Source organism: Lepidochelys kempii, chromosome 3, assembly GCF_965140285.1.
Source record: "Lepidochelys kempii isolate rLepKem1 chromosome 3, rLepKem1.hap1, whole genome shotgun sequence".
In the NCBI taxonomy this organism is placed as follows: domain Eukaryota; kingdom Metazoa; phylum Chordata; order Testudines; family Cheloniidae; genus Lepidochelys; species Lepidochelys kempii.
In genome coordinates this window covers 203,215,928-203,237,473 of record NC_136382.1, presented here as the reverse complement: position 1 = coordinate 203,237,473, position 21,546 = coordinate 203,215,928, and the positions used below count along the sequence as shown (strand labels likewise).

Below are 21,546 nucleotides of genomic sequence, written 5' to 3'. Positions count from 1 at the left end.
GGACTACTACTACTACTTTTTCTAATAAGGCTGTTACAAGGCTAAACTCTTTGGTGTTTATAGAGTGCTTTGAGTTCCTCAGATGGAAGGACATGAAATCATAGTGTTGTTTACAACAGTAAATACAGACCCTTCTCAGACATGCATGAAGGAATTGCCTGTACTCAGAATTAGTCAGTTGCCATCAATGAATCTTAGAGGAAAGTTTTATCATGAAAAAAAATGTACATTAGTAGGCATAAATCTTTCCAAAAATAGAATATCCAAGCATGTCGAGTGCTTACCGGATGCTTCTTCTCTGTACCTAGCCTTGGAAGGGCAAAGGCAGTCTGCAAGCAAAACCAATATCTGAGTAGAAGAAGAAAAAGTGTAATTCAGTAACTTAACCAGTAGGAATTTCTTATCTCACAGCCCCTGCAATATATCAGTCCCTTTGCACCACTGAACTGGGTTTATGAGCTTACAGTAAATTTAACCGGTGACCGGGTAATAAGAAGACTTTTTGAAGAAGACAGTGCCATCCTAAGTCATTGCTGTACTGGTCCTCCACAGTGCAGGGGCCTAGTTCTAATGTTTTCTCCTATATAATTACTTACTTTTACATTACGAAAGGGGTCACACTTTGTATTAAGAATGTTTATAAAAGGTTAATAAATGATTAGACCATTTTAATAAACAGGTACTTTTTTACAATCACACCTTACCGTAATGGTCTATAACACATTCTATTCATATCTAACATGGTTAATAAATGATTAATACATGTTCTAAGCATTTATAAATATACCCTTAATATCAAGTAAAGGATTATTTCAGTATTTGGAATTTATATTACTCCGCATCTGTTCCTAACTAATATCTACACAAAAGTAAAGTGGCAAATGCAACAGATGAATTTCTTCAACAGATGAAAGCAGAGAAAAACAACAATGGCAGTGGACAGGCTCAGATAGGTTTAACAGCTATCATAAGCGGAATCACAGTCAGAAAGGAATTACTACTTTCAAATAATTCTATGGGTCATTTTCCTCTTCTCCTATCCTACAATAAGAATTCCAATAGCCTCACTTACCAAGAAGCAGAGGACAAAAAACAACCAGTGACTGGCAGTATAAATATCCACGCTTAAGCCCCTTGCCTTAATTTATAAAGAGGACAAAGCCTGGGAAACATTAATACTAAATACACAAAAATGGAGGAAGCAGAATAGGAGATGGTGCTGACAAAGTTACTAGCTTTCCACTGCTGTATGCTCAGCTTCTCTCATCCTACAATAATTCCAGTACAAGCAAGTAGACAGTACAACCAATGCAAAAAATGAGTTAGTCTAACCCTAAACAGCAACCTAGAAAAACTACAACCTCACAGGACAACAGCAGGTCAGGCTGTCACAATAAAGTACTGAACAGAGAACTACACAACAGACATGTCTGTATCCAGCTTTGAAGCGGAACCCCCCTTCCTAAAAACCATCATTCTTTTTGAGTATCTATTAATAGGTCTTCTATCCACTGAACAGTGGTCTTTACAAAGCTGACTGAAAACAACATTTTTTTCCATGCAACAGAATTTTAGAGACTTACAGAGAAGCTTTATCCAATTTGATTGTCTCCTTAACATCTAAGCTATAGAATTTCTTCTGGGAACTAAAGTAAATAGTTCAGATAGAAATAGAAAACTCATGTGCTGCCAACATTGAGATGAAAAGTGTGCAAGAAACCAACACTGAGATGAAAAGTGTGCAAGAAACCGGAGGTTTATTCAAAACACTTGTAGGTGAGGTGGACCAATATCTCCTCTCTTCCAATAGAGAGCACAACTTAAATAGAGCTGGACAGGAAATGACCTTCCTGTCCCAAGAAAACTTGGTATTTCAAAAACATTTTCGTGTCCCATATCAGGACAGTCAAAATCTCAAATGTTTGCGAACTGATAATCTAGAAAAATATCAGTTTTGATCAATCTAAACATTTTGTTTCCACAATTTGGAAATGTTTTCTTTAGATTTTGACGTGTTAAAAACGTTTTATTGTATATTAACTTGCATATGGAAATAAGTCATGTCAAACCAAAAAAGCAGCCTTTTCATTTAGAAAATGCCAAATAGGACATTTTGACAATGCTGAAACTTCGCAAAAAAAAATGTGACATGGGAAATTCATCAAAATTAACTTTCCACTGAAGAGTTTGGGTTTTGCCAAATCTGCGTAACAACAGAAAAACGTTCTGTGGAAAAATTCGTGACCAGCTCTACTGAAGAAGGCTATTTGGGCAGAAAGAAAATGAAAGGCTGCCTTTACCAGAGTCTTAAAACAACAACCCATAAAATACCACGTTTAAACGTAAAGTTGGTCCCACTGAGGGAAAATAAGTGTGCTTACTGCGCAAATCATTAAGTTCTGGAGAAAAAAACAAAACAGGAAAGTGATATGAACAAAAAGGCACATTCCTCAATGAAGTACCAAACAGCAGAAACAGTAGCTGTGAACTATTAGCATAGGGGTGGCCAACCTGGGGCTCCGGAGCCCCATGCGGCTCTTCAGAAGTTACTATGCAGCTCCTTGTCCAGGCACCGACTCTGGGGCTGGAGCTACAGGTGCCAACTTCCCAATGTGCTGGGGGGTGCTCACTGCTCAACCCCCGGCTCTGCCCCCATTCCACCCCTTCCTGCCCCCTCCCCTGAGCCTGCAGTACCCTCGCTTCTCCCCCCTAGAACCTCCTGCATGCCACAAAACAGCTGATCAGGAGGCGCAGGGAAAGAGGCGCTCATCGGCCTGGTGGGTGGGAGGCGCTGACATGGGGCTGCTGACGTATTACTGTGGCTCTTTGGCAATGTACACTGGTAAATTCTGGCTCCTTCTCAGGCTCAGGTTGGCCACCCCTTTATTAGTGATAAGCCCAAGATGCTCGGGGTGCATCTACACCACATGACAATATCAAAAGACACCTGCATCACATCTACCTGAGTGCTTACATTATTAACACCAGTGCAGAAAAATGGGTAAGAAATTACCTAGAGTAGACAGGCCTTTAAATGCTGTTAAAACAAAAATCAAGAACTTGTTGAAAAAGCAAACCTTAAACCTTAAAAAAAGAGAGTAAAATTTTCAAGGGCACCTAAGTGACTTAGGAGACTAAGTCCTACTGACTTCCAGCGAGACTAAGGGTCCTCAATTACTTATGGTCAAATTTTTAAAGGCACCAAAGTGGATCAGTGCTATTAGCAGACATCTGGACACTTCAGGCAAGAAATCTTCATTCAAAGAATGAAATGTGTGCATGTGTAGATAGAAACACAATGCATTGGCAAATCTACAGGCCTTACTCCTGAGGGAATTCTGCACCAAAAGATTTAAAATTCTGCAAATTTTATTTGTCAATAAATAAATGTGGCTCCAGCATGGCAGTGGGGAGCACATGCCACTACTGAGGAGGAGATCACCCTGAAGCCCTCACCTGCCCTGTTACAAGGACTCGGCAGTGAGGTTGCACCTGTCCCTGATACAGTGCAAGGGCTGGGCCTGCCCTAGAAACACCCCGGGGCGCCAGGTGTGGGTGGGCAGGCTCAGCCCAGCAGGATCCAAGTATAGAGGGGCTTAGTGTGGGGGGATCCAGATGTGGTGTGAGGGGTTACTGTGTGAGGCAATCTGGGTGTGAGCGACACAGTGGGAGATCTGGATGCGCAGCGGCTCGTTGGGGGGTACCAGGTGAAGGTGGCTGGGACTCGGGGGAGGGGGGGTGGGGGGGGCTGTGTGGGGGCTCCAGGTGCTGGGGAATTGGGGCTTGATGGGGTAGAGGTCCAGGTGCAGCTGGTTCGGGATCAGTGGGGTGGGAGTCTGGGTGTGAGGGGCTCGTCGGAGGAGTTCAGGTGTAGGGCTTGTCAGGGTGAGGGTTCAATGGGCCTGCTTAACGGGGAGCTCCAGCTGCTACTGTGGGGTTGCCGCATGCCGGGATCCCACTTCCCTTATCCCCGTTTTCCCTCCATCTCCCTGCCCTCACTCCCATATTCCCCTCCCCTGCCATATTTCATCCCCCTTCCTTCCCACCCCCTCGCCCCCCCCCCCCACGTTACCCAGCCCCACCACGGGCACTCACTGTTGCACAGAATAGAAAACAGGAAGGCTCCCAGCACAGAATGGGACCACGACTGGCACTAGATCCAGGAGGCAGCATTCAGCTGCAGAGCCAGCGGAGCCCAGACACAGACTCCTTTGGATGAGCAGCTCTGTGCTAGTGGAATGAGGGGGGGCAGTGGCATGTGCCCCCTCCCTTGCCTCGCCTCTGTTTGGAGCGGGGCAGTCCCCGCAAAAAAACTGCGCCCATCCCCGGGCGGCTTCCCTGCTATTTTCTGCAGGGAAAGGCAGGAAATCTACGGGAGAGGGGAGGACATTTTCTGTAGGCATGTAGTCCCGCAGAATCCCCCCAGGAGTAACTGGCGCATTGGTATAAGCTATAGCAGCGTGACTATTCCATTTGCCTGTTACATGGTGCACCACTGTCATCCAGCAAAAGAATCTAATGGACATATGAGCTTCAGAGCTGGAAGAGGGACTGAAGACGCAAAAACTCGTGATCTCAGGAGATGAAGGTCCTGCGTGAATCAAGCCACATTTCCACTGACAAGGTAACAATCATATCAGCCTGTAATTTGTCAACTCCCTCAATAACTTCTTTCAGTTGCTTTTTGCAGTGTTGTCATCACTGTGTTAGGTGACAACAACACTGATACTACAAAGACAAGGTGGGTGAGGTAATCTCTTTTATTGGACCAACTTCTGTTGGTGAAAGAGACCAGCTTTCAAGGTACACAGAGCTCTTCTTCAGGTCTTCAGTTGCTTTTGTAAGTTCATTGCTTCTCTGTAGAGATGCGAGGTGTAAAATGCAGGTTATGTTTTCATCAAAGACCTCCTCATGTTCAGTACATATTTATGGGAACGGGATGCAAGCAGACAACTTCCTGAGATTCCTGTCCCTGAGAAGTTGCGGTATTTATCCTCCTCGTTCAGTAAGCCAACAATGGGTGGTCAAAGACTCTTCTAACTTCCACAGTGTGCTGTGGAGGGCAGTGTTTAATGTTATTTTTTCCTCTAAGAGGTTTGAGTAGCATGCTGAACACACTAAAAGTTTAGGTTGCTTGCATCATAGAAGTGACCTACTTTCTCATTTTCTTTTTGTTGTGTGAGCAAAGACCTCCTTATACTTCTCTGCATTCCTGGGTTACAGTCAGCAATTTGGATGCAATATTCTGCAAGTTACTTTTCAGACTCAGAATAAATACCAGTAAGTAGGAACATATTTTTCCATTTAACCACCATCTTACAATAATGCCATGTTGATTAATTTAATCCTTTAATTTTCCCTTTATTGCTTCACTAGCAGTATCTAACATTGGATTTACAAGCTTAAATCTGTCTCGAGAAGTACATCCAGTAAGAAACACTTCAGTTATGTCTTTAAATTACTCGTTTTGTGCTACACTGAAGGCCAAGTTAGCAGATACGACGGTTGCAACATTTTTATCAAATTCACTGCTTTGCCACGCAGTTTTTGAGACAATTGCTAATTGTTCTTTGCTATTTTTGGATGGCAAACGTGCACTGAGAAGGCTCCTGAATGATGCTGATGCACCGCTGAAAGGCATCGAGAACTTAATTATTGTGGCTACACTGCAAGGGCAATGGCCTATTCGCCTCAGACAAAATTTCAAGTGCAACATCAATGGAGTTTCCCACAATCAAATCATTGCAGCGCTTTCTCAGTAATTATGTCAGGAAGTTTTCTGGAGGGAGAAGAGATGTAAGGTTAGTATACAAGGCAAGCCATGTGTCCAAGCCTACAGTGAATCTCAGCATGAGACTTTAATCCATGTTCCATGAAAGGAACACGAACAGTAGGGTCATGACTCAGACGGTTGTCTTCTTTTTGCTGGGAACCTGCAGCGTAAGTGGTGATTCCCAAGCTAAATGTTTTTAACCTCTTTTTCCCCCTCATCTTCTTCCTTTATCTAAACGATCTCTTTTTCCCCCTCTGAAGACTCACATTTGTTCGACGTTGAGGAATGAGTGAGAATTCCATGTTTTCATTCTAAAGAAGCTAAAAAGTGCTGTAGGGAAGTGCTGCTGGAGCCAGGGTATTTATATGGACAGTTCCCTTCCTCCTGCTTCCTTTGTGTAGGGCACGTTGAAATGGCTTAGGCTAGGAGAAAAGGAAACGTCCAACAAATAAGCGAGGCTCTTTACAGCAAAGAGCTGACGTAGGGGGTGTTATTTATTTGCAAGGCCTATGAAGTGTTTCTATCCACTGGATAATTATCCAAGTTATTTTTGCATAGAATATTTTCACCTCCTGCTATGGCTTTTTGTTTTGTTTTTTTACAAAAGGCTTTGCTGTCGGAGTAAGTTGTGACTTAAACTGCAAACACCATCTTATCACTTCTCAAAAAGTGCACCATGTAAGTGCTCAAACCAAAATTTATATATAAACAGTAGAAAAAGAAAAACAAGAAAATGGTACTATATATTTCAAGAAACAGATCTTCCAGTCAGTACAAAATACAGTTTTTCTAGAAGTAATGGCAAACAAATGATCCACCAGCTGAAACTTTTCACCTTCATCCATTTTTGGGTAATAAATGTATTCTGTTTCTTGCTAGCTGTGAATCTAATAAAAAACACCCATTTGATTCACATCCAGTTAGCAAGGGTACATTTACTACTTAAAAGAACACGCAGACATCTAAATGTAATAAAACTTATAATGCAGGACATTCATCTTTGCACAGGTTATACACTGGTGCCCACAATGTGCTGCATATATCGAAGGATAGAGAAACACACAATACATACTCCACTTCGATACAATTACAGCTCTGTTATAATTAAATTCTCAGAGCCCTTTATTCAATCCCAATCCCAGCAATCTGTGCTCAGGACCTAAGGGGAACGCCCAAAAGGTGGCTTTAAACCATCTCTTAGGCCAGTCAGGGGTCTAGTTCAGCCCCTGATGCTGCTTGGCAACCAGCACACAAAGCTTATTTTGCCAGTAGATCACTGGACTACAACAAAACTACAGCTATGCCTCCTACTCCAGCCATACTCTCCATGCCAGGGGCTGTGAGGTGAGTGTATGATGCTGGCCACACCATCTTGGGGAGGACAGGTGAATATTCAGTTGTCCAGTTAAAGCTGCTTTATATAGCCCCTTTCCAACGCTGAAGCAGTGCAAAGGCTTGTTGTATTACGTTAGATGGACTACATGAGCCAAAGGTGTAACATAACCTGGTCACTGTCTAACACTGAACAGTGTTAAACAAGGTTCAGGGTTTGGTATACAGAGACCGTGGCCTCCTTAGTACCATGGCAAACACACTATTAAAAATCTTTTTAACCTTTTATTAAAGATAAAGAAAAGAAGAAAAGGCAGTTAAAGCATTGGTCATGTAAAGTACTGAGTAAGGCTTTCATTTTAACAACATCCCTCGCTCCCTTTCCCTTTATCTGGAGAGGGTTTTTAGAAGAAAAAAAACCCCTTGTTTGACAGTCCCTTAGATGATACCAAAGTTGGTAAAGTAACTGTCTTTTTGGAGAAAAGCAAAGAAATTAGTTGAGACAAGGTGGAGCTGTTACTGTTAAAATCCAATCGCATTTCATCCTGATGTTGTTTGGGATTCAGCTGGAGCCAGCAGAGGTGGCAACGTCATCTGGGTTCCTCTCTGGCCTGGTCTGGGCAGGACCTCTCTCAGGATCAGGGTGATGAAGGCCTGGGGTCCCAGGAGATAGCCCAAAAGGGAATGTTGGGTGGAACAGCCCATCCCCTCATTCTTTTGTCCACTAATTAGGCCTTATAATCCAACACACCAATTTTGATTGATTAATTTTTCTGGTCTTACACTTTCTCATTTCCAGGCATGATCTTAACACAGTCCTTGAGTTATATCACTAGGCCTTTTTGTTTGGACTAATTCAGTCTGTCTTCCTTTTCCCACCAATATTTGTCATTATAGGCTAGTGTGACATCTTATGAACTTTCACGTAATTGTTAGTTCAGCTGTAAAAAGTAAGGAAAATGTGAATACCCAGTTAACACAAGAGGCTCCAGAATCTGGCCCTCAGCATACAGGTATGTTACCAATGTTGTACAAGTCTCTACTGTAAGTACTTTTTTCAGCAACTGTAGTTCTGTGACCATCTGGGGATTTCAGAATACTCTTGGGTGTCAGTTTTGCTCAGTGACAACAGATGGCAATGTCACAGATACTTGATTTTGATTCACCAACGGGGACTCAAACCAGGATGGAACACATGGACGAAACAGTGGGAAATTAAGTTTTAATATAGACTAAAATATCAAAACAGAGAAATTATGAACCACTGTTAAAAGCAAACATCTTCATACACAATGAAATTACAGAAAGCCTCTTTCAATCTGGGTTCCTTCCCCCCACAAAAGACCAAAAGTCAAACCTTGAAATTTAATGAATTATAACCTCACAGAGTGAATCAAAGTGACCTTATGCTTTCAGTATAACTAATCATTAGTATAAGACTATTTTTCACTGTTTCTGTTTTTTTAGCAACGGTATGGGTAGATATGGCACTTCAAGCACTACAATGCTACATATATCTCCATTCCACCTACCATACACAATCTTTTCCACAGTGACTGTGCTTTCAGAAAAACTGAATCAGATGGATATGTAAAAGATCAAAATATTTACCTGTAAACATGGAAACTTTCAATATAATGGTACATCTTGTGAAGTTATTTACTGCTACTTAATTTTAGTCAATTTAAAAGAATATTTTTACTCCATCTATGAAGATAAAGGTCAAATAAAACCTAACCTGATTGAACCAATGAGTCCTGATCCCTGCTTAAGATAATTACTGAAGCCAAAAGAAGGCTCTGCTCTAGAATGGATAATATTTAAACCCACAACAGGAATGGAAAAGAGGAAAGCGTTTGTACAGTTCTACAAGTGTGGCAAGATGGTCACACACGAGATCAGTGATTCCTTCTTAAAGTAGGGAAGAGGTGTGTGATTACATGACAATTTACAGAAGAGCTTGACTATTTAATAAACTGCTATTTATGAAATCATTACATTTTGAAACAGTATTAAAAGAGCTAAAATAATTAAATGTCTATTACTTCTTTTCAAATCTTTTTTTGGTTTGTCAAATAACCAAGACAACTTTAGGATTACCCCCATAACTTCCTTTCTCAGAGTAGAGAACTGGGAAATAAACTAAACCTCTACACAGGAAATGGTAAAGAGGAAAAAAAATAGCTCTCAAATTGTGAACAATCTATCCTAATAATCCTAATTAGATCCATTCTAAGTCAGTATTGCTGCACCTTCTGTCACTTAGCTTTTGAGAAAGCCAAACAATACAGCAACATTTAAACCAGTAAGAGAACATATGTGCAGACTAGTTTAAAAAAGTAATACATTATAAAATTATATAATTGGGATTGGCAAGACAAGCGGAGCATAAAGAGACAGCTTTAAGTTTTTGAGGTCAGGCTTGACAAAGCCCTGGCTGGGATGATTTAATTGGGGATCAGTCCTGCTTTGAGCAGGGAGTTGGACTAGATGACCTCCTGAGGTCCCTACCAACCCTGATATTCTATGATTCTATGATCTTGAGAGAAAATCAGTGGTAAACAAAGAAGCACCATCATGAAGAGCCTTGGATACGAGAAAGAGAAGTTTGAATGAGATGGGAGCACCGTGAAGGAACTCAAACACAGGACCAAGATCAGAACTACGGGCAAGGAAGAGTGTTGCATGAACTGGAACTATGGAGAACGGAATGGAAAAAGTTGCAACCGTTTAAGCAAGAGATGACGTGGGCATGGACAAGAGTTTTAGCAATATGGATGCAGAGGAAGGAGTGGATTTTGAAGATTATGTATAAGTGACTGATTTGGCAAAACCCTAGGGGTGAGAAGGACAGAGAAAAGTCAAAGATTGCAAGTTTGAGAGGCTAAGGAAAAGAGGCTGACAAAATATGGGGGGAAGACTAGAGTTCAAAAAAATAAATTACTAATCTGTTTACATTTTAAAGACTGTATCTGAAGACTGGCTTCCTTGTTTAACTAGTATAACCCACTTTCTGCTCCTCCAGCTACTGCTGTTGACTGTGGTCACATAAGGCCTCCACTCAGCTCTCCTTATTCAGGCAAATCTTCCACTGAGCGTTGTTTGAGTAATGAGTGCTCAGCAGGGCTCGAAGGGTATGTCTACATTGCACACACACAAAAAAGCTGCAGCAGTTCTTATCAGAGCCCAAGTCTACAGACTCAGGTTCACAAGGCTCACACTATGGTGCTAACAACAGCTGTATAGGTATTCCTGATCCAGCTGGAGTTTGGGCTCTGTTACCCAGAGTGGGAATGTGTCCCAAGAAAGCTTTGCTTACAGTAGTTTTCTCATGTTAGTGATGCCATCAGCAGGGTAAATGAATTCAGAACATTGCAGCTAGAGGAACTAATTTTAAAGATTTTTTGTCTAAAAGGTAAATATATTTGTAAGTGGTAAACTTTGTTATGAATGCGACCAATTTGGGGAATGGGAGCTAGTTCAGGGGCTGGTAGCAGGGTGCCTCTTATTCCTCCCATACAGAAAGTTTGGATGCAGCGGGTGAGGTGAGTTTGCGGAGTATCCCACAAAACAGCTACTACCAACACCACAGAGGTAAGGAAGGTTCACAGAAGTGCCTTGATGCTATTTAGTATCAAGATCTTATTGTGACAGTACATGCAGCCATTAATGGGACATGTTTTCTTCTCTGCAACCCTATGAAGACAGTTTAGAGCCATTATACATACCATCAGGTTTCAGAGTAGTAGCCGTGTTAGTCTGTATTCGCAAAAAGAACAGGAGTACTTGTGGCACCTTAGAGACTAACAAATTTATTTGAGCATAAGTTTTCGTGAGCTACAGCTCACTTCATTGGATGCATTCAGTGGAATACTATGTACACATTGAAACAAACGTTTAATTTTAAGTATTACAAAAGAGCCCCCTTGTAGCCCTTCATTAAAAATAAAATACCCTTGCTGTTTCTTTTTCAGCAATTACTGTAAAGCAAGATCTCTAGATAATTTTTAAAGCAATGAGTTCACATTTGGCTGTAAAGAGGAAAATTAAAATGTAATACGCTTTCTTACCAAACCCAGGATCAGGCCAATCAACAAGGTGGCTAAAATGAAGATTGCATAAGAACCCCAGACATGAATTCCAAGAGTGCCTGTGAAGTAGCTGTGAATTTGCTGCAAATGGGAAAAAAACAGATTTAATATGCTCGTATTACACATATTTAGTACCCATTCTGTAAACTGTTCTTAAGTTAATTCCCAATTGAGACTTTTCATTCAACAGCCACTAATTACATTAAAAGAATCATCCCCCTTTGCCCTCACGCTCTTCCACACTATATTTAAGCTTACTGATACTGTAATTCTTATAAGACATATGATAGTGATAAAAATCAAACCATTTGTTTTCCTTATTTAATAATTCTACATGTAAAAGCTGTTTCAGGAAGGAAACTACAATTTTTCCTTCCTGTAATACTTGCAGTGACTAGTATTACAATATCAAATCTTCCTGAATTGAAATTTCATATTGGCTCCATCACTAATTTACAATGCAATTTCCACACTCCACTCATCATACTGGAAGGGACAGAGACAGGGCCTACACTTGTAAGAGGGCATACGCGCAAAAATATGTACCCAAGTTGTGCATGCACTTTTAAAGATAAACTAATCCTTTATATTAAAGAAAGGAAAGCCATGTCATAAGGAAATAATTACATATAGTGATCTTCACATTACTGACTTGAATCTTTTTCACGCTCTTCCCTAGGTCTTGTAGCACACAGTCCTGTGACATCTACTTTTGCTCAGAAATCGGGTAGCAAGAGGACAATATTAACAAATTTAAGGCTTCAGATTATCTTAATGATCTGATCCCTGTGCTCAGCACTATCATGCAGATCCATTAGTGTTAGCAATGTTAGGGGCCCTAGTAAAACAAATAAAACTTCATTACGTAATCTGTGCAAATCTGCAACAATTAGTATCACAAGGATGTTTACAATTCAGGGAACTTCTACCCTAATTTCTAATCAACTTAAGAACTAAAATATGGCTTCAGACCCCTAGTCATTGCCCTGTCTCAAACACTGGCTGGAAGGTACAAGAAACCCAAGAATACACAGATGTAGGATAATCTACTGCCCTCAAGAGAAAGTCTCCTCCTAATCCCTTATAGTTTAGATTGCTTTAATGCATGAAATAAAAGGTTTTATATTCCTTCTGAAACCTCTCTTTTTAAAAAAATATTCCGTAAATTCTGGATATTCTTGTTATCCATCCAAGTGTCCAATGCCACTTGCACAATGCACTGATGCACAACAGTGTGCAAGTCATTTAACCACTGAATCTTAAAAGTGCCCTCCTGTAAAATGGCATAGAAAAGATTTGCACCTACTAGGAAAGGAACGAGAAGGAGCAATAAGCTATGCCATTCACTGTTCCATCCAAGGGAACAACTAAAGAGTAGCTCAACCTACCTGCGTGGAATTCAGCTGCTCAGCTTCCCGTCCCTTCAGTTCAATCTTTTAATTTGCTGCAAAGCCGACTTTTCTGCCTCCCTTCTTTAGGGGCTGCAAGTTACCCTGCTATATGTGGCCTCTCCTTCATAGGAAGCTGAAGCCCACTGCTTGTGCTCTAGTGACACATTTATGAGCAGCTCTATACTTCATTAAAAATGCATGCTTGATAGAGCATTCTGATCAACCTAGTTTTTGCCTGATTAATAGAAAGCAAGTACCATGGGACTTAGTGAAATCAAGGATTCTGTTATCTTCAACCTTTTAGAAAAAACCTGGGTTGTTCACAATACCATGTGCATTAGGCTCACAGGGAGGAAAGACTCGTGTTTCTCTATGCCGATGTAAGTGTGTGTGTGTATTTGTGGACTGGTTTCTTCCATCTCATCTTCTAAAAGGTGCTCTTTAAGCAATATTCCCATCTGCCATCACCTGCCTTCCCACCCAGGCACAGGATTTAAGAATTTGCCACCTCCTTACTCACCTACCAAATTGGTGGGGAGGTAGAGACTGGCAGGGGCTCAGAATTTCTCCTAGTAGCTCTACTGGGGAAGAGACTCTGGGGAGCATGTGGTTGTGTGAAGATTCCACCCCACTGTCCTTTCTGGTGAAAGTTATTTAGGTAGATGCCAGTGGACAGAAGCAAGAACTAAAGATGGGCACTCTGGCAACCAGTGGCTGATCAGAAAGGGGAGTAAAGAACATAGCTGAGGTATGGGGATTGCTGTGGGAAGGACCATGGATGATCTGAGCAGTTTTCTATCATTTAATTTATATTTTCGAAGACTACATTCAAACAAGTCTCAAAATTTAATTTAAAAAAACACTGTCTACCCCATTTCTTCATTTGCATTTATCCAAAGGATAATAAAAGGGACTCTGGACTCCTTGCCATTATTCAGCATTACAAAAGTTATCACCCATATCCCAAACAACTTCATCAATTTGCAAATAAACCCAGAGAATTCAAAACTTCAAATCCAGCACAAAATTCCCACCATGCCTTAAATCCTTCCCCTACACATCTAATCCATACATAATTCTCCTCCTCAAAGGCCCAAACAGATGGACATGCCTTGAACTTCAATAAATTCAGGCTATTTCAGAATGACCCCGGACGTAGGTGAGAGGATGAAATCCAAAGATGAGGGGCCCTCATCATGGAGGACACCTTGGTACAGCTCCATCTGTTACATCAAGGAGACTACAGTTTGAACGTCCCCAATAATGGCAGTTGTGACAGTACTGGCAGTTGTGAAGCAAACAAGCCACAGACCATTAGAGCTTCCTAGGTCAAAACATACTTTAATCTCCACCCAGAAGCCAAACAGCAACTATTGCAGATTACAAAGTAGAGATGTCATGTGACCTCATAAGACCTTTCACTCAAGCAGGCAGCTGCCTTCTTCAGGGTTGCAGCTTCTGAATAGCCTTAAAACGTAGCCTCATACTACACTATCCTGGATTTAAAAGATGTTTTAATGTCTAAAATTTCATAAAACCAGATTCTCCAACTTTTATATTGAACCTTCAGTCAGGTAATTTGGCCTATAGTGAATAACTAAAATGAGCCATCCAGTTCCTAAAAGTACTTAAAGGCACTCCTCTGAGCTGAGGACAACTGAGGACACATTGAAAGTTTCTAAACTAAATATTTTCAGAGGAGATATTCCAAAAATAAATGTTAAGACTTCCCCAGAAGTGAAGAATCTCATTATTCAAATCCGTACCTATAAGAAGTCAGATTTAAATAACGTAATCTTAAGAAAAACATTTATCTGGCTAGACACCAAGCATGAAAAATTCTAGGCGGAAGACTTTTTTTTAAAATGACCCTAGAAAGATGGAACAGTCTAAAATAGGCATATACTAGAAAACTATTTCTAACATTAACAGTGTCACTAATAGAATTCCAAATTCATTTCTATTTTCTTTTTCAAGGTTTTTTTACTTGTATAAATAAGAACGTCAGAACACAAGAACGGCCCTAATGGGTCAGACAAAAGGTCCATCTAGTCCGGTATCCTGTCTTTCAACAGTGGCCAGTGCCCCAGAGGGAGTGAACAGAACAGGTAATCATCAAGTGATCAATCCCCAGTCGCTCATTCCCAGCTTCTGGCAAACAGAGGCTATGGACACCATTCCTGACCATCCTTGCTAATAGCCATTGATGGACCTGTCCTCCATGAATTTATCTAGTTCTTTTTTGAACCCTGTTATGGTCTTGGCCTTCATAACATCGTCTGGCAAGGAGTTCCACAGGTTGCCTGTGCATTGTGTGAAGAAATACTTCCTTTTGTTTTAAACCTGTTGCTTATTAATTTCATTTGGTGAACCCTAGTTCTTGTGTTATGATTTGTTTATACTGTTGATTTGTTTATTCCTTAGATTTGTTTATACTGACTACACAGCTCCTAGTCTGTCAGTCATTCTGAGGAGGGCTGCTTTTTCTTTATTGGATTCCAACCCTTATTAATATTTCAGCAGTACATTCTATAAATCTACTTCATATGACTATTCAAGGCAATGAACTGAGGGACAAAGCAGCAAAAGGCCACTATATCCACAACAGGTCAAATAGTAGAAATACACAGCAGCTGAAGGATTAAGGGGATGTCCTGCTCAGAATGTGTGATACCCTTGCAAAAGACCGTACAATTCTGGAATGCTTATTCTGACAAATAAAAGGGAATTATTCTAGCAACATAAAAATTACTGAGGATACATTTAGAATGTTGTGCTTACTTCTGACCACCTTATTTTAAAAAGGGCATTACAGAAATGGAGAAAACACAGTATGGGGCAGCCAGAGAGTTTGAAATAGGTTAGTAGTTAGATGTGACAAGTCTAAATGGTTCCAAAAAAGGCTATAAGTTACAACAGAAAAAAGGACAAGAAATTCTAAATTTGAACTTGGGTCTTCTCTCATAGTTATATGGAAGTGATACTCCCAGCTTTGTATGATTAGAGAAAGATACGACACTAAAACAAGCTCATGTATAAAGCAATTCTTTCAGGCCGTGGTGCAGAGGGCCAACACAAGACCTTCCACAGACAAAGCAGTCTCTCAGACTTTAAGGTTAGAATGGACTATCATGATCATCCAAGTCTGATCTCCTGAACACTGCAGGCCACAGAACCTCATCTATCAACCCCTGAAATATAAATATTAAGAAGAGAATCATCTAGAGAATATGATGGCATCCTACCTCCACTGTGAATGCAAAATATATTCTGCAATATGGTAGTAATCAGACTATAACAACTCCAAGTACCAGTACAGAATTAATTTTAGGCTGGCTCATTTTATTAGGGCTGCTAACCAATATTAAGATAACACTGAGCAGAGAGTACCCTTTGGCATTGATCATAATCTTATCTATAGCCTTAAAATGTCATTTTTGGCAAACAATTAATTAGCCAAGCACAATTTCTGCCTTCAGTTACAAGGACACAGGAATACATCAAGGGCATAGCCAGCCACAATAAGAAAAACGTAAGTTATGTATAAGGCTGTCAAATATCTGTTTAAACATTGTTTGACACACTTTTTCCTCAGATCTTAAATGCTGTAATAGCGAATAGTGTTACTTACCCTGATACATCCAGAGAGATGAAAAAGACCTGCCATTCCATGCATCCTAAGAAAGAAAGGGGATTAAGAGTTTGATGCACGACATACTGTACAAATTGAATGAAAACTGATGGAAGAGATGGATGTAAAATTTACAACATCCATCACATCCAGCCGTTCACATCTTCAAAGAGAAACTTATATTGCACATTAGTGAACGTAGGGTGAAAGTCATCCCGCCTGCACTTAGCCTGAGGTAAACCAAGTTGTGTAGAGGACACTAAGTAGAGGCTTGGGAGAAGAAATTCAGACAGACACAGCTGTCCACAGCCACTACTTCATTCAATAGGCCAGAAGAGCCACTACCTGCCTTTTTATAACCCCCATGCAGGGCACAGTCATGGATCCTGTGGTTCTTCACCAGCCCAGCCTCCAACAGACAGTGTAACAGGAGAGGCTCCTTATACCTGTAGAATCCCTAGAGCCTTCCCAGCAAAAAAAGGCTGGGGCCCTCGACACCTCACTTGACTTTCACTCATGATGACTAAAGGACTCTCTTACTTGCAGGTCCAACACAAATCTCTGATTCATTGTTTCATCACCATCTCTAACGGGAAAAGTGTGGTTTTCACTTAAAGCAAACCCTATGTAAATGCAGCAGGTTACAGGAAAATACCTTATTCTAGCACTACGCTTTACCTCCCACCATTCAGCAACAAAGTATGGGAAAACTGCACATTGATGTATGTGCTAGTCACTTAATGACAGAGATTTTTAGTGAGTCAAAATGGCCCATGTGACCAGAAGTCATTATATGGCAGACCTGCATAACAAAGCAGTTTCATTCCAGTACTCAGTGGACATAAAACTGCCATTCCTGTTAATAATAATGCTGAGCAGTTATGCTTTTCACCTTCCAAGAACTCTCTGTATTTAAAACATATAAATCTTAAAGATGTCAAGGACTGAACAGGCATGGAAAATAAACCGCTCACACACCAAAGGGTCAGGGCTGAGGCACCAGAGCAGGGTAGATTGCCAATACCTATGCTATGCTTCTCCAGTGAACAAGGACTTCAGTCTTTAATGCTATCAGTCTAGCACAGAGGTGGGCAAACTACGGCCCGCAGGCAACGTCTGGCCCGCAGGACCATCCTGCCCAGCCCCTGAGCTCCTGGCCCATGAGGCTAGCCCCCGACCCCTCCCCCGCAGTTCCCCTCCTGCTCCGCCACGCAGGCAGCGGGGCTGCGAGCTCCCGCCACTCCGAGCGGCATGGTAAGGGGGCGGCGGTGCACGCATGGCGGTAGGGGGACAGGGAGCGGTTGGGGTGGGGAGTCCCAGAGGGCAGTGAGGGGACAGGGAGCAGCTGGATGGGGCGGAGGTTCTGGGGCGGCCAAGGGCTGGGGAACAGGGTTGGATAGGGCGTGGGAATCCCGGGGGGCCTGTCAGGGGGCAGGAGTGTGGATAGGTCAGGGCAGTCAGGGGACAGGGAGCAGGGGGGGTTGGATAGGAAGTGGGATCCCAGGGAGCGGTTTGGGGCAGGGGTCCCAGAAGGGGGCAGTCAGGGGACAAAGAGCGAGGGGGGGGCGGCGCGTTGGATGGGTCGAGGGTTCTGAGGGGTGCAGTCAGGGGAAGTGGGAGGGGGGCGAATAGGAGGCAGGGACCAGGCTATTTGGGGGGGCACAGCCTTCCCTACCCAGCCCTCCATACAGTTTTTCACTCGGGTGTGGCCCTCGGGCCAAAAAGAGTTTGCCCACCCCTTGTCTAGCACCGTTTATTAGCAACATCAAAAGCCAGTTATTTTTAAGGTAAAATTATACGGCAGTTACATAAGAGAAGAGGGGGATTTCCACCCAGCTACAGGCTCTACGGCTTCCCATTTTTTCTCTAGGACATAGCCTTGAAGGTCCTCTGACGTCCTTGATCCGCGGTATCTGCGAAACACTCCATCCTTCGCACTGAGGAGCACAGACACATAGTGATTACAATGATGCCCCTTATTAGAAGAAACTGCCCCCTACAGCCAAAGTGAATTACCCATCATCAGAGGTGTTGGTGCCACTTACGAAGTTTGAACTGCACACCAACGAAGAGACCCTTGATGGTAAATTAAGGTTCCAAAAAAATTATGAATACTTCAATTCATGAACTCTTGCAAACTAAACAATCCCGAGGGATTAAACCTATTTTTAAAAGAAATATACCCACATATACACACCATTAAGGCAGCGATTTTCTGAGAAACCTAAAAAAGTTGGGATTCCAAATCTCATTCAAATTCAATAGAATTCAGGCACCTGACTTGCTCAGGCTCCTTTGAAATAGCCTTCAGTGTTTTTGTTTTTTTGATAAATTAGTTTACTGTAATAGACCTAACTGTGTGACATATTATTTATGTGCATTTATTTGAAGGATTCTTACAACATAATGGAGCGGAAGGATGAGGGGGTGTACACCTTACAATTTCTCCCCTGAATGTTTTAAATTATGTTACGCATAAACAAGGAATTTACAGACACTATTTTTCTTGGAAACAACTTCTGGTGAGGAATTTTCCCTGTGTTATCACAGACAAAAGTTTTAGCCCAAAGCTTGAATTAAATTTCAGACAATTAGTGTGTTCTCTTTGTCCATTCATACCCCCATTCTGCTTTCAATTATACCAGTTTAAGACCAGTTACAAGCAGAATTTGGAATACACACACACAGTATATGCACACATTAGATAGAGTTATTTTTAGGGTCCATACATTTTAAAACAATCTAGTAATAAAAAATCCAGTACTATATATATATATGCAGTGCAAGTAAGTTATTGTTGAGATGAAAACCCAGACTTCAGTTTCCTGATATGTTTGAATTTGCAACCTTAATGTTATTAACATTCCTATTCTTCCTGCTCAAATAATTCCCTTCGGACTTCACGATTACATAATTTTTCCAAGAAAATTCTCACTTTGAGATGATATGGTCATAATAAATCTCGACTCAAAATGAAAATTCCAAGGAAAACCACAAGCAAGTAAGAACAGAGGAAAATCTTTGTGCAAATTTAAACTATAGCACTGGTTGGTAATAATGCAATTAAAATTGTCTTTAGACTAAGAAATAGCTGATTTAATTCATATTAATCTGAACTACATATGCATAGCAAGGCTATTTTGTCTTGGAACAAAAAAAACTGTTTTTAAAAGATATTTTAAGCTCTAAAATTTATTTCTTCAATTTAAAAAAAACCTGTACTTAGCTATCCGGGGATCTCGGTGCTTATCCCATGAATTAAAACACAAAGCAGACAGACATAGGACTACTTATAGCTATAACCACTCATCCCACACCCTCCAACAGCCTTAGCAGAGAAGGAAAATAAACTGCAAGTCTTGTTCTTAGCCACTGCAACAGCTAATGCTCTGGGGAAGGTGAGGAGAATTATGTTACATAACATATGCCAGAATTATGTTCAACAGGTGGTGGCTATCAATAACAGTATGTAAGAAATAATTTTAATTTGCATCTGTTCACAGGCTCTGCATGATGCTTCATCTGTATGGAAACTGACAGCTTTGATTCCTGTATGATACAGACTTACTGGTAAATAGTAGGAAGTGTGGTAACAAAAAAACGGCCACTCAAACCTGGTGGAGAGAAAAAAAAATACAAATCACATTTGTTCAGTTCAGCTTTTGAAAAATAAATTTCTATTTCTATTTTCTAAAGATACCTATAAACATTTGTCTTTTCAGAACAAAATGTGAACATGAATGGGGTTATCACATCTCTAATAAAATGTTTAGTTGTTTTATTCTAGAGAATACTGCAGTAAATCCATGACAACGCTATTCAATATAAAATATTGTCTAGCATAAAGGCAAAAAACTTAAAAACTGTTACTTACCTTATGGTAACTGATTCGTTGAGAAGTTTTGTCTGTTTGGATCCCACTCTAGGTGTGGGCATGTAAGATCAGAATCTTTGAAAAGCAGCATCAGTTGAGCTGCGCCTACAACGTTCATGTGCTGGCCCCCTGCCAAGGGCATAAAGTGCAGAGTGGTTGCAACTGTCCCTCAGTTCACTTGCTAATTCAGAATCAGTTAACAAACGCTCCAAAAAAAGCAGAGAGAGAGTGGGTGGGGGGGATCCGGCTGATGACAACCACTCAAGATTACTAGTTACTAGAAGTTAAGTAAATGGAGGTTACTTACCTATAACAGGAAATTCTTAGAGATATGTAATTCCTATCTGTACCCAACACACACCATGAACCTGAGTCTGGCATTTTTTGCCAGCAATATCTGTTGGCCCACGCACGTGCTGTAGCTCTCTCTGTGCTCCAAACTGGTGATCTGGGCAGATGCCTCTCCAGTTTCCCCTTCTTATTGCAGTCCAAACAAAATGCACCGCAGGGGATGGAGGGCAGGTAATTGAATAGGTTTAGGGACTACAAATCTCAAAGAACCTTTCGTTACAGGTAAGTAATCTCCATTTCTTCGAGTGAAGGTCTCTGTGTATTCCACATATGGCAGATTATCAAACAGTAGTCAGACGGGGGAGGGTGTGCGGACGCAGAAGTAACAGCTGTCCCCACAACTGCATCCACAGATGACTGGACCAGAGAGTAACGTCTCATGAAGGTATACAAAGGCTCCAAGTAGCTACCCTACATATCTCTGGGAGGGGTACACCTCTCAGAGATGCAGCCGAAGTAGCTTGCGCTCCAGTGGAATAAGCCCTCACCCACTCCGAAGGAGGAACACAAGCTAGTTGGTAACAAAGCAATGCAATCCAAGATCCATTTTGAAAGTCTCTGGGCCGATACAGCTTGATTACTCAGCTATGGAAATAAATACTTTACGCATCTTTCTAACATCCTTTGTTCTTTGCAGATAAAAGACCAAAGCCCTTTTATCCAGATAATGCAGCCATCTTCCCTCATATGAGGCATGTGGTGTAGGGGAAAAAAAAACAACAATGGTAAGTGGATGAAAGGGGACTCGTATGAAACTTGGAAACTATTTTAGGTATGCATCTGGGGTGGGGTCACAATGAGAACTTTTCGTTACATTCTCCATGAGATGTTTGCTGAGTCTCAGTTTCCAACCCTCATGAGGGAGGAGAAGGGCAGATGTTGCGCCTGGCAGAAACATTAGCCTCACCCAAGCAAAAGAGGCAGCATTGATGTTCATCGCTTACCAAAAAGGAGGGAGACCATAAAACACAGGTTTTGAACTCTGGGACCCTGGGCATAATCCCAGACATCTTGGGGAGAAAAAGCCCCCGGGCGGGGAAGAAATGGGGGAAGCTATCTAACTATACTATGTTGGACTATACTATAAAGACTACTAAAGTTAC

The 21,546-nt window shown here is 41.4% G+C and overlaps 1 protein-coding gene across 3 annotated transcripts in view; it reads right to left on the bottom strand.

Moving 5' to 3' along the window:
• The window catches only part of TMX4 (thioredoxin related transmembrane protein 4), a 58,119-nt gene that overhangs the window by 7,538 nt on the left and 29,035 nt on the right, over positions 1-21,546 (bottom strand). For 2 of the 3 annotated variants that reach the window (XM_073339669.1, XM_073339670.1), the window contains exons 3-7: positions 19,787-19,832; positions 18,027-18,155; positions 16,219-16,264; positions 11,176-11,277; positions 285-348 (exon numbers count right to left, since the gene is read on the bottom strand). In XM_073339669.1, the coding sequence (XP_073195770.1) occupies positions 285-348; positions 11,176-11,277; positions 16,219-16,264; positions 18,027-18,155; positions 19,787-19,832 (387 nt within the window). The remainder of the gene's footprint in view (positions 1-284; positions 349-11,175; positions 11,278-16,218; positions 16,265-18,026; positions 18,156-19,786; positions 19,833-21,546) is intronic. The other variant, XM_078852359.1, reaches the window with a different exon arrangement.